At 44.3% G+C, this 27,195-nt stretch overlaps 1 protein-coding gene across 1 annotated transcript in view; it reads right to left on the reverse strand.

Moving 5' to 3' along the window:
- The window catches only part of SMYD3 (SET and MYND domain containing 3), a 758,734-nt gene that overhangs the window by 81,692 nt on the left and 649,847 nt on the right, over positions 1-27,195 (reverse strand). The window contains exon 10 of the mRNA XM_017953214.3: positions 23,945-24,119. Coding sequence (XP_017808703.3) covers positions 23,945-24,119 — 175 coding nt within the window. The remainder of the gene's footprint in view (positions 1-23,944; positions 24,120-27,195) is intronic.

Here is a 27,195-nt window from a genome sequence, read left to right on the forward strand (position 1 = left end):
GTTTACGGTGCCTGTGGGCAGGAATGAAGAGGACAGAGAAAACTTGCTTTGCTAGTTAACGCTCTCTCTTTTCTCAGAGAGGGTCGAGAGACAACAAAGGCTCATTCCTGCCAGAACCAAGAACCCCCACCTTAGCTCCCACCTCCTGCCAACCCTGAGCCACCATCTGACCCTCAGAGACATCTCCAAGATCGAAAAATATCCTTTGGCAAAACAGTCATTGGCAATCTGGTTATTTTAACTACTTCTGTGGCCAGGAGAGAAGGATGAGAGTTTCGGCTGGATATAAACAGAAGCAGGAGCTTGAAGAGGATGAGAGAAAATGAAGCCAGTGCTATGATACAGTCCAGGACAGCCTGGTTTAAGTTTAGCTGAGGAGAAACTGAAGCTGATTTCAAACGAGGCTGAAGACCGGCATCCCTGTGCTCCCCTCGCGTAGCCACTGGCCTCCCCATCCTCCGTATGGTCCAAAACTGACCACGCACTCACTGCAGCAGCTTCAGGGCTGGCCACAGGGAGCCGTCGGCTTTTGCAAGACAAGTTCTTGAGAGAGGAGTCTGTTTATGAAGGTTAGTTCCAGGCTCGGCCAAAGGCCACCGAAGGCGCAAATGCTCCGAGTCGGCTGGGGTTTGTGAGTTCCATCTGCTGCTGGGTGCCTCTCTAGGGTGCGTATTCTAGTCAGTGGACTGTCCTAAACACGGGAAGCCACTGACAGATGCAAGCTGGCCTTGCTTGTGGCATCCATTCTTCAGGGCTTGTACATGCCCTTATAAGGAAGTAGAACTCAGAGAGCACTCGCTGGCAGCGGGGGACGGGTCCTACACTCACAGCAATGTCCTCACTTGGTCTCAGGGATGGCTCCAATGTCTCATTTTGCGTCTTTACTGTCACCAGTGTTGATGAAACCTTGACAAGGCAAAGCACGTGTCAGCAGAGCCCCGGGAATTCAACCTCTAAGTGGATAACTTGGCTTCTGGTTTGCCGAGGAACCAGGGCATCAAACAGATGAAACAGCCTATTGTCCATTCCAACAGGCTTTTTTCAGGAGTGGGGATGATCTTTCAATTATCCACAACTTAATTAATATTTTAATAGTCAATTACCTAAGATAAGGCATAGTCACTGACCAATCAGAAGAGATGTCAGCAGTTGGGCGTGGGGGGCTCACGCCTGTAATCCCAGCACTTTGGGAGGCTGAGGTGGGCAGATCACCTGAGGTCAGCAGTTCAAGATCAGCCTGGCCAACATGAGTTAAACTCCGTCTCTACTAAAAATAGAAAAATGAGCCAGGCATGGTGGCACCTGTAATCCCAGCTACTTGACAGGCAGAGGCAGGGCAATCACTTGAACCTGGGAGGCAGAGGTTGCAGTGAGTCGAGATCGAGCCACTGTACCCCAGCCTGGATGACAGAGTGCGCCTCCATCTCAAACAAAAAAAAAAAAAAAAAAAAAAAAAAAAAAAGAAGAAGAAGAAGAAAGAAGGAAGAAGGAAGAAGAGATGGCAGCCACAGCTGGGAGAAGGGTCCTAGAAATTCCCTGTAGGGATTCTAGGGCATCCTCCCTGTCTGGTTCTTGGATTCTGGGAAAGTCCTCAGAGACAAGCCTGAGAGGCTGAGCAAAGGGGCTAGAGCAGTGGCTATTTACCACCAGGGAAGAGGCATTCAATGGCCTGAACAAGCAGCAGTCAGCACCAGGTCTGGGTGATTCTCCATTCTGTACGGGTGGGAGACGAGGGCATGTACACAAGGGAAGCAGAACTGAAAAGCAGGCTCTGTAACCTTTGCATTTTTTATCACACCATGTTAATACCCAAGAGAGTTTAGCCTTCCCAAATCTCACTGGATCAATAACTTCAGGAAAAAGAATTTCCAGGAGCCAATTTCCACATTAGTTTAGGTGTTGGCAGGTCTTTGGAAACTCAGCCCGAGACACCCGGAGACTTCTAGTCCACCCCCAGGGAATTCAGTTCAATCCTCCGAAACACTCAGACTATCTCCTCTAGGCACCGCCAGCTCAGGTTTCCACTCAGAACACATACATTTGTGTCTGGGGAAAGGCAAGCATGAAATATACTTCACTGAAAGGTTGAAAAGCATGGAGGGTAAGTTAATTTTCAAAGGAGAAAGAAGTCAACAGCCTAACACAATGGAATGTGTGATTCACCCCTGCAGGGCAGACATTGATTTTCCCACCAGGGAGTATCATCGAATTAGTTGGCAGTTGAAATATGATCTCTGACTTTTTTTTTCATTCCCCTTAGGTCCTACATTTTATTTTAAGACCATGAAGCAACGTGAGATTAAAAGTGTCATCCAGAAACAGAAGTGGAAAAGACGCAGTATTTCTTTTGTTCAAAGAAAATACTTTCAAAGTTATTTCATAACTAAAATTGCAATGGCAGGTGGGTGGGTGCGTGGGTGGGCTGCACGGGCTTCCCTCGCTTGGTTCCTGTTGGACAGAGAGGAAGCCTGTGAGCTTAGGGGCACAGACGCCTCCCATGAAGAGTCAGCATCAGGGCTGCTCTGGGTGGAACCCAGGTCCTGCACTGTTTCCAGTCACTGGTGTCCTGGGAACAGGCATCAGTTGGCAGCCACACCTTCACCCTGCGGGGGATGAGGAGGGCTAACAGTGGGAGAAATCACTCAGGTAAGAAAAGTTCTCCCGCCTCCTAGATGTGTGGCCTTGGGCGAGGCGCTCAACTCTGAGCCACGCTTTCAGAGCTCTCAATGGGGGCTGATAATTTCCGCTATATCTAGAAACACAGGTCTAGGTTTAGGTGTTCTGATGCCTAACATTTTGTAAACCTTAAGAATGCAAAGTTGACAAATGCGGAAATGGGAACAGGGTTTTCAAAGGGGCTCCTGCAAGTAGAAGGCCCACAGTTTAAGCCTCGTCAGTGTCATGGTGTATCTAACTTTGCACACCTGCCTATCTCAAATAAGAGGTACGTCTATAAACGTACATCTCAAACTGTAATTCTACAAATACATGATGTTGAATTACTCTATACATATGTAATACTTAATGTGTGCTATGCGAGGTGCAGGAAATAACGCTGTGCCCGAGACAGACAGTCCCACCCGTATGAAACCTACAATCCAGAGGTGCTGCATTGTCATTATGGGAGGCAGAGCGTCCCTGAATCCTGAACTTGGAAGTGAAGCCGATCACAGTGGAATGGCTCGACTGCTCATCTGCAGCACTAGCCCCTCTCAGGGCTCTCTGAGGTCCTGATGCCACACCTGGCTTTCTGGGAGGTGAGCTCTGCTTGACCTGGGTCTCTGCCCTCTCCTTGCCAATCACTGTCTTCTCACTGACTCTCATTTTGAAACCCTCAGAGCACCAGGCCAGCCTTTCTAACCTTTACTTTCAAACAGGAGTGGACAGTGGTTGCCTGGGGAGGCGGGGGTGGTAGTAAGAGAATGAGGGGGTGACAGCCAAGGAACACAGAGTTTTCTTGGGGAGGGGGAGGTCATTAAAATGTTCTGAAGTTGATTGTGATGATGGATACACAACTATGTGAACATACTAAAACCCAGTGATTTGTATACTTTCAATGGGTCAATTATGCGGTACATGAATGATAGCTCAATAAAGTTGTTAAAAATATGAATGGACAACCAAAAAGCATCTAAAATTCAGGAAAAGCTTGCAGCACGAGAAAGCAGAATAAATAAACCAGGGGAAAAATGAAGAACACTCAGGTGATTCAGAGAAAAAAAAAAAAATTTCGTAAACGATTAATTATCCTTTGAGAGACTCAAGAAGATGCTGCATCCACAAAATAAGAATAGGGAGCTATGAAAAAGGAACTATCCAAGAACAAGAAAGAGTTCTTGTGAATTTTAAAAACAGTAAGTTTCCTAAGATATAAAATTTTGCTTAAATATCTGCACAATGAAGTCAAGGATAATCCCTAGAGCATAAAGCAAAAGGCCCAGACACTAGAAAAAGAGAAATTTAACATATGACAACCAGCACTTTAAGAATGAAAGAACAGAAAAACAGAGGAAATAAAATTAAAAAGGAAAAAATAGAGAAAACTTTCCCCAGAGCTAAAGGAAGACAAGAATGTTTAAACTAAAAGGGTCTAGTCTGAATGAAAAAGATACCCATGCCTAATACACCAGTGTGAACTCTCAGAACATCAAAGGGCAGAGCCTAAAACCGAACTGCAAAGATCAAACGGGTGACTGACAAAGGATCCAGAAGCCACATAGCATCAGAAACAGCAGATCTTACAAGACCGTGTAATAGGCTTTTAAAATTTTCATTGAAAATTATTTTGAATGGAGAATTTTATATTGTAATTCCCCGCCAAGAACAAGAGTACTAAATCTCAATCTAATAGTGGGAAATCAAGAGATACGGCCTGAAGTTGATGGAACAGGAAACAGAAATTTCAATATACCGTTTGAGGTGTCACAGGTTGCCAATAAAAGAATTAAAGTACTATTATCTTCATAGAAAACGACATGTAGAATAGAGAAAAGAATATAAGAAAAGCTAGATCTTTATTTTTCATACCTAGGAATGGACCACTTCTTCAGTTGTAAGAAACTTAAGTCTAAAAGTAGTACAGAGAGGTAACAAATGTAACTCTTAGAAGTACTGAAAACAGACATGGTTTAAAAATTAAAAAGTTGCTGCAAAGGAGCAAATGTGAAAGGAAAACGGAGGGATCCCAGGGGGAGAAGGAACCCACTGCCTTTCTTTCTTTTTTCTTTTTTTGAGACGGAGTCTCGCTCTGTGGCCCAGGCTGGAGTGCAGTGGCCCGATCTCAGCTCACTGCAAGCTCCGCCTCCCGGGTTCTCGCCATTCTCCTGCCTCAGCCTCCCGAGTAGCTGGGACTACAGGCACCTGCCACCTCGCCCGGCTAATTTTTTGTATTTTTAGTAGAGACGGGGTTTCACCATGTTAGCCAGGATGGTCTCCATCTCCTGACCTCGTGATCCACCCGCCTCGGCCTCCCAAAGTGCTGGGATAACAGGCGTGAGCCACCGCGCCCGGCCTGCTTTTTATTTTAGAAATGAGATACAAGGCCATACTTCTTTTTTTTTTTTTTAACTAATTAATGGGACTTTTAAATACAGAGCCTAGAAGCACTGCAGAGAGCCAAGCCTTGGCATCTGGGTAGCTGTGCACTTCCAAAGTGTACTGCATCAAAGCGTTTCACAGATCGTAAGTTGTCCAATTACTTAACTTTGGGAGATACTGTCATTCTTGATGTCACTTTTACAGATTCAAAACATATTTAGGTTATTAAAAGCTCTGAGAAGCTCTGTAGAAAAGAAACCATTTTGACTTCATTTAAATGCAGGTCAATTTGCTGAAAGACCAATTTGATGAACTGTTAATTTGCTGTTAGTAAATTTATCAACTTTTTTAAAATTAAGATTTAATACTTACAGTGGGATTGTTTTCAAAGTTTTGATAGGAATGTGCAAGTTGCAAAAGAAAATTAAATAGCCAAAAAGTGAGTAGAGTTCACATTAATATAAACAGGTAAGTTTTTACAAATGAGATTCTTTAGACTACTTCTGGTTTCTTTTGGACGTTTCTGGATATCATTTTTAACTTTGCTTAAAATTTTAAGCATTCTAAGGTTTATTTTCCCTCATTTCCTCCATGACCTACTAGCCTTTATTGCGTATTTCTAACAATTAAACATTTAAGTTAAATATAAATTCAAATGGATCTCAAGGACATCAGGATTTTAAATTAACTTAGATCTAATTCAAATTCTGAATGGACAAAAATACAAAATTAAGGTTCAACTATTTACAAATTGGTGAAAGAACATTAAAAATTCTTTACAAAATAGGATAACATTTTAAAGCATATAAAAGAAAGAAAATGTAGTTGAAACAATCCTATCACATTTGAAATGCCAAAACTTCAGGTAGAAAGCTTGTATTTCATATAGGAATTGCTCAAATGATGCCGAATTCTGTTGTCAGCCTTCCAGCATTTTAGAATTTTCTTTTCTACTGATGCCTCAGACAGGAAGCATCTTAATACTAGTTAATACAGTCATGTGCCACATAACATTTCAATCTACCACGGACTGCATATGTGGTAATAGTGGTTCCACCAGATTATAATGGAGCTGCCCTGCACACCTATAACATTTTAAATTCTACGCCATATTTTTACCCTATCTTTTCTATGTTTAGATACACAAATACTTGCCACTATGCTACAACTGGCTACAGCATCCAGTACAATAATGTGCTGTACAGGTGTGTAGGCGAGGAGCACCATACAGTCTAGATGTGTAGGAGGCTTTCGTATCGGGGACAAACCCCACCCCGATATTTATCTTGGGTTCTTTTCTATTTCCTAAGCGTCTTTATTTGAGAAATAAAGGGAAAGAGTACGAGAGAGAAATTTTAAAGCTGGGTGTCCGGGGGAGACATCACATGTCAGCAGGTTCCGTGATGCTCCCCAAGTCGTAAAACTAGCAAGTTTTTATTAGCAATTTTCACAAGGGGAGGGAGTGCACGAATAGGGTGTGGGTCACAGAGATCACATACTTCACAAGGTAATAAAATATCACAAAGCAAATGGCGGCAGGGGAGATCACAGGACCACTGGATGGGGCGAAATTAAAATTGCTAATGAAGTTTCGGGCATGCATTGTCATTGATAACATCTTATCAGGAAACAGGGTTTGAGAGCAGACAACCTGTCTGACCAAAATTCATTAGGTGGGAATTTCCTTGTCCTAATAAGCCTGGGAGCGCTACAGGAGACCGGGGCTTATTTCATCCCTTCGGCTTCAACCGTAAAAGGCGGCCACCTTAAGGGGCCCATCTACAGACCTACTCCTCAGGGCGCAATCTCTTTCTCAGGGATGTTCCTTGCTGAGAAAAATATTCAGCGATAGTTCTCCTATTTGCCTTCGAAAGAAGAGAAATAGGGCTCTGTTCTATCTGGCTCACCGACAGTCAGAAGTCTTATCTCTCTTGTTCCCTGAACATTGCTGTTATCATGTTTTTTCAAGGTGCCCAGATTTCATATTGTTCAAACACACATGCTCCACAAACAATTTGTGCAGTTAACGCAATCATTACAGGGTCCTGAGGCAACATATATCCTCCTTAGCTTACAAAGATGATGACGGGATTAAGAGATTAAAGACAGGCATAGGAAATCACAAGAATATTGATTGGAGAAGTGATAAGTGTCCATGAAATCTTCACAATTTATATTCAGAGACTGCAGTAAAGATAGGCGTAAGAAATTACAAAAGTATTAATTTGGAGAACTAATAAATGTCCATGAAATCTTCACAATTTATGTTCTTCTGCTGCGGCCTCAGCCGGTCCCTCCGTTCGGGGTCCCTGACTTCCCACAACAGTTTCACGATCTAGGTTTGTGTAAATACATTTCATGATACTTGCGTGACAACGAAATCACCTAATGACACATTTCTCAGAATGTATCCCCATTATTAAGCAACGCATGACTATATTCAGAAAAGCATCTTTCATTGTCAGCAATACTGAATCAAACACTTAGGAGACAGAACTACGAAATCGCCATGGGTAAACGTGCGTATCTGAAAACTGGGCTTTTTGTGGACTTGGTCTACAGTGAACTGGCTTTTGATGAATTGGCTTTGCGTAACTGATTTTCAGCAAATTGACCTGAAGCCATTTTATTTAACCTAGCTTTTCCCAAATTCATTTGACCAGGATTCTCCTTTCATTTCAAGTCAATGGAACAATTATCCTGACAGAACACACTCCGGAAACCACTACTCAAGAGGAAGGAAGTCATATGCGTGTACTGCAGGTCCCGGGGAACAGCAAGCCGACTTCGATAATAATAATTAGAAACTGCTAACAGGGACTTAATGAGAAAAGAAACTTAACTTGTAACCAGATGCCATCCTTCTATAAATCGGCAGACCATATAGTCTATTCATTCATCTCCACTGGTGAAAAGTTCCACATTTTATGTTAATTTTTATTTTACTTTTTTAAGAGATGGGGTCTTGTTCTGTTGTCCAGGCTGGAGTGCGGTGGTACAATCACAGCCAACTACAACCTTGAACTCCTGGGGTCAAAAGTGATCCTTCCACCTCAGCTTCCCGAGGAGTTGGGACTAAAGGTGTACGCTACCATGCCCAGCTAATTCTGTAATTTTTTTGTAGAGACAGGTATTCCTGTGTTGGCCAGGTTGGTCTCAAACTTCTTGCCTCAAGGGATCCTCCCACTTTGGCCTCCCAAAGCACTGGGATTACAGGTATGAGCCACCACACCCAGCTTATATTAATGTTTTTAAAATAAAAACATTTTCATAGAAAACTCATGGGTGGGAACGAAGTGTTTGCTTTTCTTCTCTCTCATGTTCTTTGGGTCTGAGAAGGCCTTACACAGCATGCTCCCATGTGGTGATACTCTCCCACTCATGACGGCTGCTGTGGGAAGTGCCAACAGAGAGGGCTGGTAGGGAAGAAAGCAACATAGGCCAGGGATCACACACTTACAAGCCCACTGGGGTAGACAGGATATGGATGAGTAAAGCTAGCCTGGTGGGGAAGTAGAGGAGACTCTGGCAAACTGATGGAGCATACACCAGGTTTAAGAAGGCAGGTGCCACCCAGCACAGCTACAGCTGCTTTGAGGATGTGGAGCCAGTGTACCAATCTTCTGATTCCCCAGGCAAAACTAGAAATTTAGACCAAAAAAAAAAGAAAAAATCTTGCTTTTTAGAAGTTAGCAAATGTTTCATTTAAAAATCCACCATGTGGCTAATCAAAAATGTTTCATACATATGAACGTATATATATGTGTGTGTATATATGTGCATATAAAACAAAGTGGTATCACTTACAATACCTTAAACCACCAAGTCACACAAAAAAATTATAAGCAACCAAAGCTATACTAACTCATCAGGATGTTCTCTTGGAACCAGTCAAAGGAAGGAGACGGGTATGTGTGGTCCGTAATTTTATGGACCACGTAACTCATGACAAGAGAGGCAAGAGAATTGGAGCTGAGTTTGTTTTTGGACTTTATTTGTGTCTGAGACTACAGAAGTTTTGGAGGGTTTTGAAACTCAGAATCTCAAAGATAGAAGGGACATTAAAGCTCCTGTGGGCAACCTCCTATTCAATAAAGGAATTATTTGGATACAATTTCAACAGGTGGTCAACTAGTTGGTACATAACACTTCCAACGATGGGGAATTCAACACTCTTCAAATGCTCCATTATTGGGTACCTGACTTGTTACAAACTGTTCTTCCGAATTTGCTGGCATTAAATGTGTCTTCCCCTAATTCCAAGTAACAGGTCCTAGTTCCTCCTCCTCTGGCCATGAGGAAAACTCTGCTTCCTTCCTATAAGACAGCCTTTTAAAATGTTTGGAAATTTACAGCAGGTATCCCTCTCCTTCACAGTCTTTCAACCTTGTGATGAAATACCTCCAGTTCTCGTCAGCCATTTCTCATCATATGGCTACAGAATTCTCCTCATCGTGGTCACCCTCAGCTAGAAGCTGTCTAGACGGAGTGATGGATGCATGTACCCAATCCTTTGATGTTGATACTATACTTAAAATAATGCAGCCTAAGGTTGGATTAGCTTTACGGCACTGCACTGTTCTCTCTGGACCCCCCCCCCCCGCCAGATATATGTTATGATTTTTATGTTGTATGAACCAAGAAATCCAATTCAAATAGGCTGACAAAGTAAAAATAAAGTTCATCAGCCTAAGTGCTTAGCAACTCAACGGTACAGGAGTAAATGTGGTCTCAGGCAATGTTTAAACAATGTCATCAGGATCCCGTTTTTCTCTTTCCATCTCTCACCTCTACTTGATCAGTTTCTTTTTATTTTTCTTCTGATCTCTCTCTTTTAGTCCCAAGAAGCCTAACGGCCTGCAGCCCTAGGCCTCTGTGCTTCCTCAGTCGTGAGCAGTAGTTAAGGAGAAGTCTTCTTTCTTAATAGTTCAAATGAAAGGCCAAGAATGGATGACCATCACTGGCTGCAACATGAAGCCATCTGTCTAACATGGGTCACATGACCAAGGAAACATGATTTTTCTCACTTTAGCCAATCACAGACAGACTGCCTCTGGTCAATCACATACACACTACATGGCTAGGACCCATTTGAAGTCATAGTAAGAAAGAATGCAGAAATTAATGTTACTGGAACAACAAAAATATTCTACTACAAAACACTAGAAGAATTTCTCCAGCCTATTATTGAAGTTTATTTCCAAATGCAGACTTTTCCCTGTACCCCTACTCATTCTGTTGCCAAATGTTTCTGAGTAAGGAATTAATTTGAACTTTGGTTCAGCTCTCCAGAAGATTCTTCTCTACTTTGAATCCCTTCTGTATTTGATATCCATGACTTCTACGTATTCTTCTCACAAAGTCTTTGATGAAAATGCTGACTTAGGACCAAAAACCAACCTGAGCTTTGAGGCATATATCCCACTGCATATTTCCCCAAAGGGGTCTATCAATCTGTGAATGACTATGGTTCAGAAATAGCTATTTAAAAGGTTTAAATTAACCTCACTAGCTCATATGTTTCCATCTATAGAAAATGTACCAGGAGACACTATCGAATGCCTTGCTGATATCAAGGTGTACTCTTTTTGTAGCATTTCCAAAATCAACGCTACATTGTGTAGCATTCTGGCTGTATTACTTAATGCCTGTCGCCAGAAGGAGACAGCACACAGGGGAACTGGAGAACCTCCAGGGAGTATGTCACACACCGCCATCGGGTACATCAGGTCCTGACATAACTTCTCTGCTCCAGGTAGGACCTTAGCTGCCTTCTAGAGATCCATCTTTTCCTTTTCCAGCTCTCGGACTTCCTCCTAAACAGCTGGTTTGTGGTCTACTCCAAGTGGGTCCTGGTGTTCCCCTGGAAATTCTAAGAACCTGCTCTTGCAAAGCTCCATCTGCAGTATGTAACATAATGGCAGAGAGCTGCTGCTTCCTTCTTTCTCATGTAGTAGAGTCTTTTTACTGGATTCTCTTTACCCTCTTCGAGTCTTTTTCTATCTGAAATTTTTATTAGACTATTTCTGAGTGGAACAGTACAGTGGACATCTATTCTTCTGGTTTGTCCAGAGCTCACCCACCCTCCTAGCTTTTCAAGAACGTCTGTCCCATTCCAAACCTGTCTTATTGGCAGGGCTGCCAGCACCTCATCTCCCCCAGTCCAGGCAGGGGTGGGCGTGAGACCTACTAAGGCCAAAGCCATCCATCCCAAATACATAGTCTTTAAATCTGCAGCTGGAGGGAACAGAACTTTTTCTTTTGTTACACGGCTAACAGAACATGAATGGGGTGGGGGGAAGAAGCTGCTGGAAGTCATCTGTCTCATCACACTGTGGACAAGACTGTGAGGAAGAATGAGGACAGCATCTAGGAAGGGAAAGGAGGAGGGAGAGAAAAGACAGAATTCAAGAACAAGAAAGCAGACGAGCCAGACATCAGTCTGATGGCCCCGACTGCATCCCTGAATTCCGTCACGGTGATCTGTGGCTGGCTGTGCAGCTGTGTAGGCAGCAGATTCTACTCTGTGTGAAGTTACTCTCAGGTAGATTTCTGTTACTTGTATTAAAATTATCATCACAGAGTCACATGGTAGGAAAACAGAATGGGGTAGTAGAAAGACCACTGGAGCCCTCCGCAGTGTAGTCATAGTTTATACCTTTCTAACAAAGCCAATCTGGGTTCAGGCTGACTCAAATGCTTTTAAAAATTACAGCCAAAATAAAATAAACGAATCCATGGCCTGAGTTTGAACCTTGGCTCTGCCATGGAGTGGGCAAGTTACCAAGTGTCAGCCTCAGCCTCTGCCACAGAGGACAAGACAGGTTAACATCCTTCTTACTCTGGCCGTGAGGATTAGAAGGACAAGCAAGTTGATTGGTCCACAGTAGCCTCTTAATAACAGCAATTACTTTTCAGTTTAAAAAGTTGAAAGGGAGAGTCCTTAAAGTCCTTTCACCTACTCCCCTGGAAAGATGCTGCTAACCAACAGCTGGCAGATGCTTTTATGATTGTTGAATCCAGTTTATCTTACATTGGGAGGGCATTATGGGGCCATTTCCAATTACAGGTGAGAGCAGATCTGTTCCTTTCATACTGAAGGGCAGCGTTAATGTGATTGGTGTCCTTCATGCGGCAAGAGCAATTTCCATTATCTGCTTCCCTCTTTGCAAAAGCAGGGCACTGTCTCCACTCCCCTCACTGCTCCCAAGCCCCTGCTCTCTCCCTGTTCAAAGGCTACGGCTGGCCACTCTTGCTACTTCAGTTCCCCAGAACCTGGCTGGGCCATTTCCCTTAATACATCTAACAATAAGAATAGTACACATATTTCCATTCTATCTCACGAGCTCAAGAGCTCTATACTAACCAGCCCAGAAGATACTTTCCTTGCTCTAAATAACTATAATTTTGGGGGTCATTTATACCCCACCCTCTTATTTCTTTCAAGGACCTCTTACTGCTCATTATAAATGACATCACCATTCTCTACAAGCAATCAAATATTATGAGGTTTGACAAATTAGTTTTATTTTTGCAATGAAACTGAAGTCCCATCCATCTATCCTTAGGGAATTTCTGAAAACTCCATAGGAACTTTACTGAAAATACACAGATAGCATGTAAGTGTGCTGAGCATATTTTTAGAACAAATTATGAAGTGTGTCCTTTATATAAAATTAAAATGGGTTTGAATGTGTTTGAGGCATTCAAAGTTTTATCCATCATTACCCATTTTTCAGGCCCACCTGATTTTCTTTTGGCTGCCTACAGGGGAAATGGGATTTTTTTTTTTCCTACTTTCTCCTCCACGAAGTGAGAAAAAGAAAAGACAGCAGCTTGGTAGCTGCAGGGGCAGCCAAGCAAGAGATTGATTCAACAGGAGAAATTCAATGCATCCCAAAAGATTCCCTAGGATTTGATATCCTGCTGCGTAGAGTACAATTTGTTGTAATAAGAAACTGAAGATTTTCTATCAGGAAAGTCAAAGTGCTCAGTGATGGCTTGTTCAAGTTTTAAAAAAAATTGAACCACAATGGAAAATGTTCTTATTCTGGAAATGCTTTCACAACGTAGGAAGCCTAAAGACAATTTCTCAGATCATACGTATTGCTCATACACACTGGTGAACACAAACAAATGTTTTCCTGTTCAGGTGACCGAGCCCCAGGAGTACAGTATGGCTTCCATCTTGTTCCAAAAGGAAGTTGTTTACACTGAAAGTCAGGCAAATGCAACAAAAAGTCTTTCTATCTTTTTTCTTTTTCTTTTTTTTTTTTTGGAGACAGGGTCTCACGCTGTTGCTCAGGCTGGAATACAGTGGTATGAACATGGTTCACTATAGCCTCGACCTCCATGGGCTCAAGCGATCCTTCCACCTCAGCCTCTCGGAGTAGCTGGAACTATAGGCTTGAGCCATCATGCCTGGGTATTTTTTCTGTGTATATGTGGGTGTGTGTGTGTATTTTTTTTTTGGTAGAGATGGGGTTTCATAATGTTGCCCAGGCTGGTCCCAGTCCTGGGCTCAAGAGATCTGCCCACCTTGGCCTCCCAAAGTGCTAAGCCTACAGGCATGAGCCACCGTGACTGGCTTTTTTGTTATTGTTAAGAGACAGGGACTGACTCTTAACCCAAGTTGGAGCATGTGGTGGTTCCCTGCAGCCTTGAACTCCTGGGCTCAAAGGATCCTCCTGCCTCAGCCTCTCAAACAGCTGGGACTACAGGTGCCTACCACCACCATACCCATCTACCTTTTTCATGTTTAGAAGAGATGAAGTCTCGCTGTGTCACCCAGGTCTGTCTTGAACTCCTGGGCTCAAGTTATCCTCCCACCTTAGCCTCCCAAAGTGCTGGGATTACAGGTGTGAGCCGATGTGCCAGGCCCACAAAAGGTATTTCTTATGTCCTGGCCTGGGTTGGTGGCTCAAGAGCCAAACAAGGTAGACTGGGAATAAGTGGGGTTGGTCCACAGGTGGGGGATTTTGGAGTAAAGGCAAACAGGTATCCTTGTTGCAAGTAGGGAGCAGCAGCAGAGAAGAATGTAGAACGCAGACAGTGAGCAGAGAGAAAGTATGTAAGCCAGAATGAAAGCTCTCCAAGGAGGATAGGCCGGACAGAAAAACAAATGGATTCTGAAGACAGACCCTGGAATTAGTACCTAAAACATTAGAGTTCAGGAAGCCTATTAGGACCATGAGCATCTGTAGGCTGAGTGAAAGCTACAGCTAGGAACTTCTGTTTTCCTTGGATACTGCTGCCAAGGAGGCACAGGACTGGGGTCCCTCCAGGTTGGAGAAAACCTTTCACTCGGAAGTTATCCAAAGGTACAAAGTAGATTCTAGTGGCTCCTTCGTGGTCTGAACTTTTCCCAGTAGACTAAGTGCAAGCTAGAATGATTCATGCTGTCACAGGAAGTCCAGCAGCTCCCCTTAGCACATGCTTCTTGACTGGGAGCTTGAGTGTTAAAGGAGGGGATTGGATTATCAGAAAGAGCAGGATTTGGTGAAGGTCAAATGGAGGAAAGTGGCATTGGGAGGATATTTTACACAGTGCTTTAAAATAAAGGTTTGAAGACCTCCAGTTACCTTGAGGGGGTTTGAGGGGGCAGATCTTCCAGCTTCCAGCAGAGATGAGTTCTGTGTCGTATGGACCAAAAGGGGAGTCAGGTGGCACTTAGGAAACTTCTCTAGAACCCAGTGTTGATCACTGTACTTCTTACCAGAACTTGGGCCTCTCTAAGGTGGCAATAGTGCAGGATTATCACTCCTGATTTGAAATTAGGAGCTCTGCTATTTACCTTTTTTTTTTTTTTTTTTTTTTTGAGACAGGTCACTGAGTCACCCAGGCTAGAGTGCAATGGTGATCATAGCTCACTGCAGCCTTGACCTCCCACTCAAGCAAGCAACTTTCACCTTATCTCTCCGTGGGTGGCTGGGACTACAGGTACATACCACTGAGCCACCTTCACATTTTCTTAGTAGAGATGGGGTTTCACCATGTTGCCCAGGCTGGCTTGAACTCCTGGACTCAAGCAATCTGCCTGCCTTGGCCTCCCAAAGTGCTGGGATTACAAGGGTGAGCCAGGCCCGGCTCATTCGGCCAAGGTCTTGATGACTTGGCTGGAGAGGTATGGGCTCTGGGTCCCAGAGACCAGGCCCAAGAGCCACAGGGAAGAGTGTAAAATGGGTGGGAAATTATGTATAACTTGGGGGTTTGGGGGGAAAAAGGAACTGATATCCTGTCCCGTAGGAGGCAAAGGAGGGGCAGGTAGAGAGAAAATGCTAATGGAATCATGTTGTCACAGGTCACCCGGCTGTATGTAAAGCCACTCAACTTCATATTGCTTTCTGGCACCACCCCAGACAGTCCTGGGCTCTCTGTGAAATGCCACTGCACAATTTTTGTTACGATATTTAATCACTATCAACGTACCTGGGTATAAAGAACCCTAGAGTGTTTTATGAAATGATCATCTCTCAGGGCAGAACCTCTATCCACATTATTTTACAATAAAGGTAGGCGAGAGCTGAAGCCTTCTGATTCTCCTAGCTGGTCCAGGCTGGGTTCAGTGGCTCACACCTCCGTAATCCCAGCACTTTGGGAGGCCAAGGTGGAGATCACTTGGGCCCAGGAGTTCAAGACTGGGGCCTGGGCAACCACAAGATCCTGCCTCTACAAAAAAAAAAAAAAAAAAAAAAAAATTAAATTAGCTTGGTGTCAGGGTGTGTGCCTATGGTTCCCCTCATCTACTCGAGAGGCTGGGGTGGGAGGAACGCTTGAGCCCAGGAGGTCAACACTGCAGTAAGCAGTGTTTGCACCACTACACTCCAGCTTGGACAACAGAGCAAGACCCTGTGTCTCAAAAAAATAAAATAAAAAGGAAATGAGGCTATCCTAAAATAGTGGCATAAACCAAATGATGATATTCCCCCGTCAGTGTCCCCTGGACTGCTGGCTTCTGGGAGAAGGCTTCCTCGGGTGGCCAACTAGCACCCACCAAGCTAGTCATGAGCACAGCCTCCAGCTTTACCCCAGTCACTCCAAAGCCTGAGCATGCTGGTCCTGGCTTCTGGTTACCCTTCCAGCTCAGAGGATGACAATGTGGAGCTAAACAGGGGTTACAGCTCCAAGAATGCATTAGGGAGGGCTTCGGGCTATCAGAGGAACCAACTTCTGTATATGAGGCTTTAAAGTAGTAGAATGATGAATGAAATCCTAAAAATCAATCAGGGACCCCCAAGAGAGATAAGTACTTGATCCACTGAAGGGCCTCCTACTCCAGCACTCTAAAAACCTTGTCTGTCACTGGCCAGGCCTGAGTTGGTCCAGCAATTCCTCCTCAGGTTCTCAAAGGCCTGGTTTTATGGAGCTGCTCACAGGTGCGCCTCAGCTGGCTGTTGAAGGCTCTCTGTAAGCTCCACCAAACGAGGACTTTGTATTGCCTGTTTTGTTTGCCACAGTGCATAGACGTAAGTAGGTCTCCATAAATATTTTTGTTGAAAAAAATGAGTAAGTGCCTGACCCAGGAACGTGAGATGTGCCCATTCAAATCAACCATGATCTATGCATCCAGGAGGCCATGCGGTAAGCTGAGAATCAGGTAGAGAAGATGGGCAGGCTTCTGTAGTCCAAATGATATCTCTTGCTCTGTCTCCTACCGGACAAGGCATATCTAAAGGCCACATTCGACTTCTTGCATACAAATAAGGTTGAGGTTCCTACAGATATCTGATTTCCCAAAGCCCCACACCTGCTAGCGTTGATGTGGAAAGACACACACAGACTTGGGGCAGGACGACAGCTGCACACTGGAGCTCGTAACGGGGACAGGGGAAGGAAGAAGCAACTTCTCAATTCTCTTGTCTGAAAGTGGATGTGGACTGCATCCAGCACGCTTGCTACAGGGAGTTACCAGAATAAAGCTCAGGAGTGGATTCTGGCAATGCCATCCAGAGTGAAACAGAAGATGGGGTCCTCTGAAAGATGGTTGAGTAGTGGCCTCCAGTAGCCAGAGTGACAAACAGTACAGAGATGTATGGCCAGGAGGTGACGGAAAGCACAGGCTGTGTGCATGTTCTGCCATGCACTGCAGCATGCTGGAAGTAACGAGCAGGCCACCTCCCCTTCCCCAGTAGGGGCTCCACATACATCAGCAGCACCCAATCATTTTGTTTCATCCTTAAGACAGATGGGAAATAGGCAAGCTAGACGAAGGCGTGCTACGTGAAGCTGCCAGATCACTTAAGCCTGTCTGCTGTCATCCAAAGCTCTGTCAGCACATGGAACACTTGTTCCAATGCCTGAGGTAACAGCGAGGGTCAGAAGAGCTGCTACATGCAGGAGTAGGAGAAGGCCCAAGGCATCCTGCCTCCTCTTTTCAGAGGTGTTGAAGGGCCAGAGCTGATGCCAGTTTCATGCAGACTGTCCTAGATTTTTCTTCCAGAAGTAAGAGTACAAGGCTGGGCCATTCTCACACAACCAGGAGCCTCAGGGCTGGAACCACTCTACAAAGCTGGGCAATGAAGGTCTTTACCCAAATGTACAGGTGGCATCTCAGGCAAGGTGGTTAGGGTTAAAGGAAGTCAAAGTACTTTACAGGAGTAGATGGTTGAAGCAGAGATGGTCTCATTTCTCTTGTTCCAAGAAAAGAAGAGCCAGAGAAACTGGTCATAATGTTCTCCGTTATCCTCCTACCTAAACCCTCCTATTAGCTCTGGGTTATCCATAAAAGTAAAACACAAGTAATGAGGCCTAAGCGCAAGTCAGTGGTGTAATAAATATCTACTAGTCATTGTCATATCTTTTTTCCTTCTTCTTCATTTTCCCTCTTTCTCTATTTCCCCCTCCTTCACCTCCTTTCTCACTGTATTATTTTATGTCTAGATTCTGAATTAAGAAAGTCTTTCAGAATTAAATTTAAAAGGCTTATATTTAAAAGTTTTAAAAAATGCTTGGGTCTTGACGGCTCCTTCCCCCATCACTGTGCAGGTGATCACTGCCCCAGTGACCCAGTAAGAAATCAACCTTACAGAATGGACAGCAAACAGAAAGAGGCCCTGATTAGGCATGCCGGATAATTCAGTATTTCACACATATGAACACACACACATACAGAGCTCAAAATCGTGCATACAGGGTCTTCCACTAAAGGTACTTTAACTGAAAACTGAAGCAAGGAAAACACGATTAAGTGGTTAAAAGATCACTGTTTACATTAATAAGCAAAGAAGAAAACATTTATTCATTTATCAGAGACAATGAAGGCAAACATCCGTGGAAAGAGTGTTGGATGAAGTTCAGATACTTATTTCCTTTTCCGGGGAGAGAACCGGCTCTGATTTGTTCTCTAGGTCCTACTCCATGAGCATGGTTTAGCAAAGTTCTCAACTAGATACAACAGCCAAGGACCCTGCCTGCGCTCTAGGAACGAGCTTTGTTGTCAGAGACAATGACACAAGCGTCCTCAGAGAGCAAGGTAACAACATCTGAGCAACACGGAGAGATACGGGATCCGGAGGGGCAGGCCCAAGCAAGGGCTGGGCATCGTAATCAACGGGCCAGGTCCTCCAGACGGGTGACACGCACACGCTCGCTCAGGTCCTCCCACGGTGACACGCACACGCTCGCTCAGGTCCTCCCACGGTGACACGCACCTGGGATGAGGGATCGCGAAGGGCAGGCCCAAGCAAGGGCTGGGCACATGACTGCACTGAAGGCGGGCTCAGGTCCTCCCCCTGTAACATGTACCCGGTAAGCTCTGCAGGCTTCTGTACCAGAATGTCACATTGACAAAAACCCTTGAAAGAACAACTGGGTTCTTCAGAAAAGCCTGCTTGAAAACAGCAGTAGAAGGTACTGTAAAGAGGAAATCTTATAGTTTATCAACCTATTTTCCAAAGCTTCTCAAAAAAAGGAGAAAAAAAATCCCCCACAAAATTAAAAACTGACGGGGCTGCTATGTAATTAACTGGCAATTTCTCAGTTGCAAACCCCTGATTTGTAACCATGGCAGGTACACAAACTACTGGCTGCATTATACTTCCACTGTCTCCACCTGCCCCCATTTTTTCTGACAACACAGCACAGAAAACTATCTGAGCTGAAATCCCACTCTTATCAGCTTTCTTCTCCTTGGAGATTTCATAGCCCACCCCCCTTGCCTCTTTCTCCGATCACAACTTAAGTCTCTTCATCATTCTTGTTCTTTTGCCTTTTTCCCCAGGTACATCACAAAAATGTCATTCCCACCAGCACAAAAATACAATTTATGGACAACAAAATTAATATCAACAAATCTCACCCCATAATGTGGGCTTTGATGAAGGAATAGATGAAGACCCTAATTGGTTTTGAAATGACTTTAGAACAGATACACTGGAAATCAGTGTCATCTCTTCTCATATTTTCTTGAGGAAAGAGTGACATTTTGATGTGTGTGGTGGGGGAGGTACAATTTGGAAATGGTTATCCAAATTTAAAATAAATATAACTTTTATTTTAAGTTCAGGGGGACCTAAATTTGATGTAGCAAGTTACCATTTAGGAATTTCTCCTATGGATTTACCCTATGGATTCAATTAATCATGGCATTGTTTGACATGGTACACATAAATGGAAACAAGAGAGACTGATCCAAACATTATGGTATATCCATGAGATGAAATACTATGTATCTGTTAAAAAGAATAAGGTGGAGCTGATCTAGGGAGGAGAGAAGAGAAGCAGAGAAGAAAACATTTATTCATTTATCGGGTGAAACAATTCTATAAATCTCAACAGAGACAATAAATGGCAAACAACATATGTGGAAAGAGTGTTGGATGAAGTTCAGATACTTATTTCTGGAGCTGATCTAGAGCTGATCTAGACAGATGTCTACACTCTCTTGTAAAGTGAAAAAAGTGACAGAACATGGGCTAGGGAGTTATCCTTTTTTTTTTCTTCCTTCATTTTCCCCCTACACTAAGGAGGACCTTTGGCTTGGCTTCCCTTCCCTTTTCTCTTTCTAATCTGCACTCCTCCATATGCCACCTTAACAGGCATATTTTAAAAACCTATTGCAAATGAGTCTTTCCCCAATCAAGACAAGCAAGAAAAAGGCAGAAGTGCAGGAGAAAGTGGAAGAGCCCGCGTGAACAGTTCTGAAGGGAAGAGAGTCAAGAATAAGTTGGAAAGCAGAAGAAAAGGAATGGGGTGGGGGGAGCGGGAGCTTTAAGAAAACATTCTGTGTATTATGATGGAGCCACTGTTCATGTTTTCTGAGAGACCCTGGCGAAGGTTAGGATTACTGTTGATTTTCAATCCTCTGACACCACGCTAAGACTGAGGTCTATGTGGCTCTGGAATATATTCACACTGGCCACTCTCACACAGAACATTTCCAGAAAGAAACTTTTAGCCATGCCTGTCTTTAAGGAGTGGGCCAACAGTTTGAAGATGAGGCTGATTTTTACCTTTCTGTCCTCTTAAATGGTCCTTCCCTACAGGCATATGCTAATCTCGCAAAAGAAATGAACACAACATGTGTGAACGTCCTGAGAGTCCTCTTCGAAGCCGGGAAAAACCCTCTGTATCTCCTCATCACTCTCCAGTTTCCAAAGAAAAGTCAAATTGAATTCGTATTTGACAACATTTTAAAATAATGCGTTCAATTTTGTATTTTTCTCTCCTTTTTGGGGGGCTGGGCGGAGGCGGATTTATAGCCCATACACTGGTGCTACCAAAGGCCGAGTAGACTTTCCTGGCTTAGTCTGGGGAACTCACCATAATCTGTCACCATCTTTAACAGGAAAATGCATACCAAGTTCTGAACTGGCTAATTAACATTAGACTAAGTTAAACTTTTCAATAAAATTTATCAAGTATTTAAAAATTATTTTCATTCTACTTAATGTTTGCAATGCTAAGGGACAGACGAGTTTGCATATACAGTCACATATATATGCCGATACTATCAGAAGACATGCTATGGGCTAATACTAAATATTATACATTTTGTTGTATGTGATTTCTATCTTGTTTTATGAAACATGAAGGACCTAATGTTGAGCCGCATCATAAAAACTGAGTAAAATCTATTGAGTAAAAATAAATGACAGAGTAGCAAGAAGGGAGCTGAAGGCCATAATTTGGATAAAAATGGAATAGCAGCACTTTCTCCTCTAAGGTCAGCAATTAAAATTTAGCGAAGGTCAAGAGTGACAAAATCATCAAGAAAGACTTGACCTCCATCTAGTTGTTGCAAACAATATATTAACATTGTAAAACTGTTACAGCAGATGGCAATGCAATCATCCCTTGGTAACTCATGCCTAGCTAACCGTCTGTGACCTTGGCTAAAGGTCAGCAAAAGGCCCACCTCCAGCATCTGCAGGGAGCGGATGCGGAGGCCAAGAGCACCCAGTGTGAATTCCCTCGTGCACATGTGAGAGGTGAAAACCACAGCCAACTTCTTCATTCCTGCCTTTGTTCTAAAATTGCTAACGGCGTTGCAGGGTACCTGACCTATTTGCATACATTCCTTATTTTTACCTCTGCCTGAGCTAAAGGGGAAAAAGGCAAAGTATGACAACATCTACCCTGCCCATTTCTCTTAACTTCGTTGGTTTGGGTTTATTTATAGCCTTTTCCTCAACTACAGCTTCAAAAGCAAATGATTCGTACCTCACTCATGTGAAGTGGATCAATGCAGATTGGATTTCTTGAAATCCCACCAAAAAGCAGCTCCTCAACACCCTCCAGGCAAGAGAAGCCAAGGGAGGCTTGGAAATTTGTCGCCCAGTGTAAGAACAGAGCACACATTGACAGAGAGACTGTGACCTGCCAAACACCACGTAAATATAACCAAACGTTTTCCAAACATAATGGACTGTATTCTGGTGGCGAAGCCTTGGCCTCGCTTACAAGAAAGGCCTCTTTGTTTAACTTTAAAGTCAGTCAAACTGCCAGTTACTTAAGGGGTAAGTTAGTGCCTCAAAGAGGCCCTGGTAGATGGGGGGAAGAGAAGGTTGCAAAATACATGCAGAACAGACACCTTGTAGGTGTGTGGTCTTCTTTATGGATGTGGTGGACCCATTTAAAGTTTCTGTGCTTCAGAGTGGCCTGGGCAGGGCAGTCTGGGTGTCAAAAGGAAAGGGAAGATAAGGCAGAAGAGTCAGCGCAGCGCTAGCAGAGAGCCAGCGGCTGCTGAGGGGGGCCTGGAGAAGAAAGGCTGTTTTTCAGTCTGCGTCTTTTGGATGGCGTCGATCCGCTCACCCAGAGGCTGTGGTTTGGCTTTCTCATAGCAAGCTGTGGAGTTCAGAGAGGTAACGCCAACCATCTGACCTGCCTCTTTTTGCAACACTAAGGCTCAGAGATGAAGCCTTATCTCTTTGAATGCAATCCGTATTTTCTGAGAACCCACAAGATTGATCACACTCAGCAGGCATTTCACTGCTCATGGGAAAGTCTACAGTCTCAGCCCTCAAGCCAATCCCTTATACGTTTGATTAAAGCTGACTCACAGTCTGGATTCCAGAGCCGTTCACCCACAGGCAGTGGAGGAAACCACCTACAAAAGTCCAGAAAACATGCTTAGGGTCAGGCTGGTGCCACTGGCTGGCCAGGGACCTCTGCCATCCACCTGGCTGGTGGAGCCTCTGCCGTCTTCGGGCTCTGCACCAAGCTCCTGGCTCATGCCTGGCTTCCTGACCAAGCACCTCATTTCTGGTTTCCTACCATGAGTCCGAACAAATATCCTAGACCTGGACTCACTTCTGTTCTTATGTTGACTCTGGGAACTTCCTCTCCCAGATGTCTCCTGAGAGTCTTCCTCTAGTGGGAACAGGAAGTACCCCGGGCTCTGACTTTTCCACCTGCCCCTCTTCACTTACAGCCTCTCCCTGCCCGTTGTCCTACGTTGCATAGGTCTGGTCCTGGATTCTCCCTCTGCTTCACCCCTTTGGACTGACACAGTATTTGCACAGTCTGCAAAGCTGGGAAATTAAAGATTTGCCCAGGATGGACCCCCTGTTCTCCAGGGACCGTCTTCCTCTGCCATCGCTCCCGGTCACAGGTGCTTTCAAGGTACCTTCCCATCAGCAACCTTGCTCTGTGCTAGAGACTGAGCCATTCCAACCTCAGATTATGGTCCGCTGTCTCTGTGCCCTTCCCCTTGGGCTGCTCTCAGTCTCACCTTCTAGAATTATGTTCTCAGCCCACTGCAAATCAGGGTGCAACATCCACCAGCACCTAACTCTCAGCAGTTCAACACTACCCTCCTCAAAGCTTCTCTGAGATAAAAACATCTCAGGGCAAAACGCCTTCTGGTCTCAGGGAGCTGAGATCAGTCAAGAAGCAAAATCACCAATCATTCCTTCACCTGACTCAAGGATAAGCTGAGGCAGGGCCATCTCCCTGCTGTCCTCCCTGGCTCACAAGGTAATTATGAAGACAGATGATTCAACTGAAAGCATAAATCCTGAGAAAGAGAAGGGACCAGGATTTACTGCCAGCCAGACCAAGGGCCCCGTATGGCCATCCTCACCTGGACCAGCAGAGGCCAATGACACAGCCTCTCAAGCTAGGTCTGAGCCCGCGTTCCTCTCCAGCTCCCCCAGCACCCTGAGCCTGCCTTTGTCATTGCAAGCGCCACATCATATTGTAATCATCTGCTCCAGATCGAGACAGCATCTAATTAGTTTCTGTACACCCACGGTGCCTGACAGGCAGAAGGAACTTTACAAATGATGAATGAATGCATAAGTGAATGAACAAGGGGGAATGAATAAAATAAGACTTGGTTTTACGCAATGGTTGAGAAGCAGCTGGAAATCCTCCATGCAAAGCAGTAATCGGAATGACTTCACAACATCGATCTTTGCCCAACGTGAAGACATCCCAGCCCTTGTGTTACCCTCTCCCTGGGACTCGCCTGTATGGCTCCATGGTCCGGGTACCATAGAACAAGGCTTCCTCCAACAGGCCGAGGTTGATGCAGGCATCCATGGCGCAGTCGAGCACCTTCAGCTGGTAGACGTTGATATCGGGAAGCCGCTCAGAATTGCTGCTGATGATCGCCTGGCACATGGCCAGAACCTGCTCCCACTCTGTTATTAACCTTAGTTAAGGATTCATTGTCTTCATCGACAAAAAAAACCAAAGTGAAATTAGATTCTCTAAAAGGCTGAAGAGCTCCCAAGCGCAGGAGGGAGGGAAGCACCCGTTACTTTTCACAGAGGAGCCGCCTGAAAACACACTTGAGAAACAAAAACACAAGTGGCATCTCAGTGAAGTAAATTCTGTTTACATCGACAGACCAGCGTGTAGCCAGGCCTGCGCTTTGGAGTTTTAAAACTTTCAGGCCGGGCGAGGTGGCTCACGCCTGCAATCCCAGCATTTTGGGAGGTTGAGGCAGGAGGATCACGGGGTCAGGAGATCGAGACCATCCTGGCTAACACGGTGAAACCCTGTCTGTACTAAAAATACAAAAAATTAGCCGGGCGAGGTGGCGGCGCCTGTAGTCCCAGCTACTCGGGAGGCTGAGGCAGGAGAATGGCGGGAACCCGGGAGGCGGAGCTTGCAGTGAGCCAAGATGGCGCCGCTCACTCCAGTCTGGGTGACAGAGCGAGACTCCGTCTCAAAAACAAACAAACAAAAAAACCCGAAAACAAACAAACAAAACCTTCTAAAGACCTGTTCTTTCTTCACACTCCTAGATGTGTTCTCTTTAAATCTAGTCATAAATAAATGCAGTCCTTTATTAAATTGGACTAAAGATGAAGTTAATTCGGTTTTAAATTATTTACTCTGTTAGCTTCTGTTTAAAAACTGATTTGAAATTAAAGATGCTTTAGAGAGATTCCTTTTTCAAAAGGAAGAGCTCATGTTTGCTTCTGTGTTACCTGAGTTCTGGGCATACATGAACCCAAATATACACACAACCCACAGGCACACACGAGGTGGAGCAATTTGAAGAAATAGATTTCCACGGGATCTCATCTTTTTTGATTATAAAGCAAAAGTGACCCAAGCCTATACTTAACCAAATAATTAAAATATGTGTTATTTTAAACCCCCAAAATAAGAGACAATATTAGGAACGTGGCTTATGCACATAAATTGATGGCAAGGGAAACGATGCTTTAAAAAGGATGGGGAGAAGACTCAATATCCACTTCTCAGTAACACTGACTTTCTGATTAACTATGAGTCAATAACCATCTCATGTAGCCTTGGAGTGACTTCGCTTTTTAGAACTGATATTCCCTGTCTTAGAGGGGCAGTCAGAGGACTGAGGACATGGTTTGTGGAGCATGCTTTGAATCCCTCCCCGGTGAATTCTCTGGGAAACAGAGTGAAGGCGAGAGTGCAGGACCCTGGGACCTCATAGTTTCTTCACTGTGCACTGTTAAGCGAGTCAGAGACCAAAGAGGGTCCTGAGCTGGGACTTGCCCTTCTGTCACTCCTGTCCCACCTTCACCCAGTGGAGCTCCAAATTCATCTGCTTCACATGTTGTCATTCCAGTGGGAGAAAAGGTTTTGAAGATCGGAAATGGCAGCCTAGCCTTCGACTGTAGTAAAGCTAGATTCAGATCTAATCTAGTCCCGTCATTTATCAGACTTGAGGTTCTGAGGAAGTCAAAGTACTTAATGATAGACCAGAAATAAAAATGACTAATGTCAATGTAAGAATGAGTAATATACTGTATGTAAAATGACACAATTCGTCATGTGTCCTCTCATGAGCCAGGTGAAGTTCTGGGTGTCAGAGACACAGTGGGGAACATGTCGTGGCATGCACAAGGCACACACGACACAAGCATTAGTGCCTTCCACCTTCCCTCTGTGACGTGACCTCCGAGCCTGACTGGGCTTAAAGAAAGTGGTTCAGTGGACTTTGACTGAACTTCCCTTCATGCCCTCACACGCCTCCCACTCCCACATGACCTGGTCTCTTTACAATCCATGCTTTCTGTGCCATCCCTGGCCCCTAATTCAAAACCTTCTTCATGGAGGTCCTAACAGAGCATGCCCAGCCCTGAACAGCCAACCCACTGTGTGTGCTCCCCTCTCTGTCCAGCAAAACCTTCCTCTTTGAGTGTCCATGCCCTTCTCAGAACACGGTTTTCCAAAACATTAGCAAATACTTCTAATAAAGCAATCAAGCCATTCCTGAGAGCGGGGACGAATACCTTTATGAACTTTCAAAGGAAATATATTTTCTTTCCAGCAAAGGCTTCCCAGAGGCCCAATATCTTACTCCAAAAGATGAGTTCCTTGACGAGAATTTAAAGCACCACAATGCACAGCTGAGAGCCTTTTCTGTCACACCCACTGCAATTTTAGGATGAGTCCTGTCTTGGAGGAATTGACCCTGATCCTAAAAAAGGTTCACTTCCTGAAGAAAAGTGAGTCCATGATTTGCTCTGGCATTCATCTGACGTGTATGTTCAAAGTTTGCTGAATGTATCCTCTAGAGGTTGGGGGAAGCAGTATCTTAGGCAATGCACTGATTTTGTAACAGATTGCTGGGCTAACCTCTGTGGCTTTTCATTCCAGGATTAGAGATTTGACGAACTGTCAGGAGGAATGACTGTCTCTTACACAATGCTAGACATTTCTGTGGCAAGACTTGTACCTTATTTTAACATTGTGCTGTTTGACCTCCACGATTATTTGCCTGTTCATTTATGTATGTTCCCACTTATTCTAAAGAGGTTTGAGGTGACAGGCCTTAGAAGTAAAAGCCAGATGTGATGTTCTGCAGCCACTCATAGGAATGCATCTACTTTATCCCCCAGCAAGCTGGAAGGGACTACGTGCCAATTTTACTTCGCAACACTGGCAACTGTCTCTTGGCAAACAAGGCAAAACCTTTCCTGCAAAGCACCCCAGTGAGCAAAAAAATGGAATAATTTTAACTAAGAGGCTTTTCCCCCAAGTTACTACTGACATGTATTTGCTCAAAGATTTAGTCCCTGGCATCTGTGTGGTGTTTATTACAAGTGACTCTGTTCCAGTAAGGAGCTGAGCTCTAGACCTAGCAGGGCTGGATAGCCTACCCAAAGAGAATAGATTCTTAATGGACAGAACAGATACCCTTTTTTCCTGAATACTTTTAAATGACCATAAGAGGATCAGGGGAAAAGAGAAAGAGAAGCACAGTGAATTCACTTGGGAATT

The sequence above is a fragment of the Papio anubis genome, chromosome 1, assembly GCF_008728515.1.
Source record: "Papio anubis isolate 15944 chromosome 1, Panubis1.0, whole genome shotgun sequence".
NCBI classification, from domain to species: domain Eukaryota; kingdom Metazoa; phylum Chordata; class Mammalia; order Primates; family Cercopithecidae; genus Papio; species Papio anubis.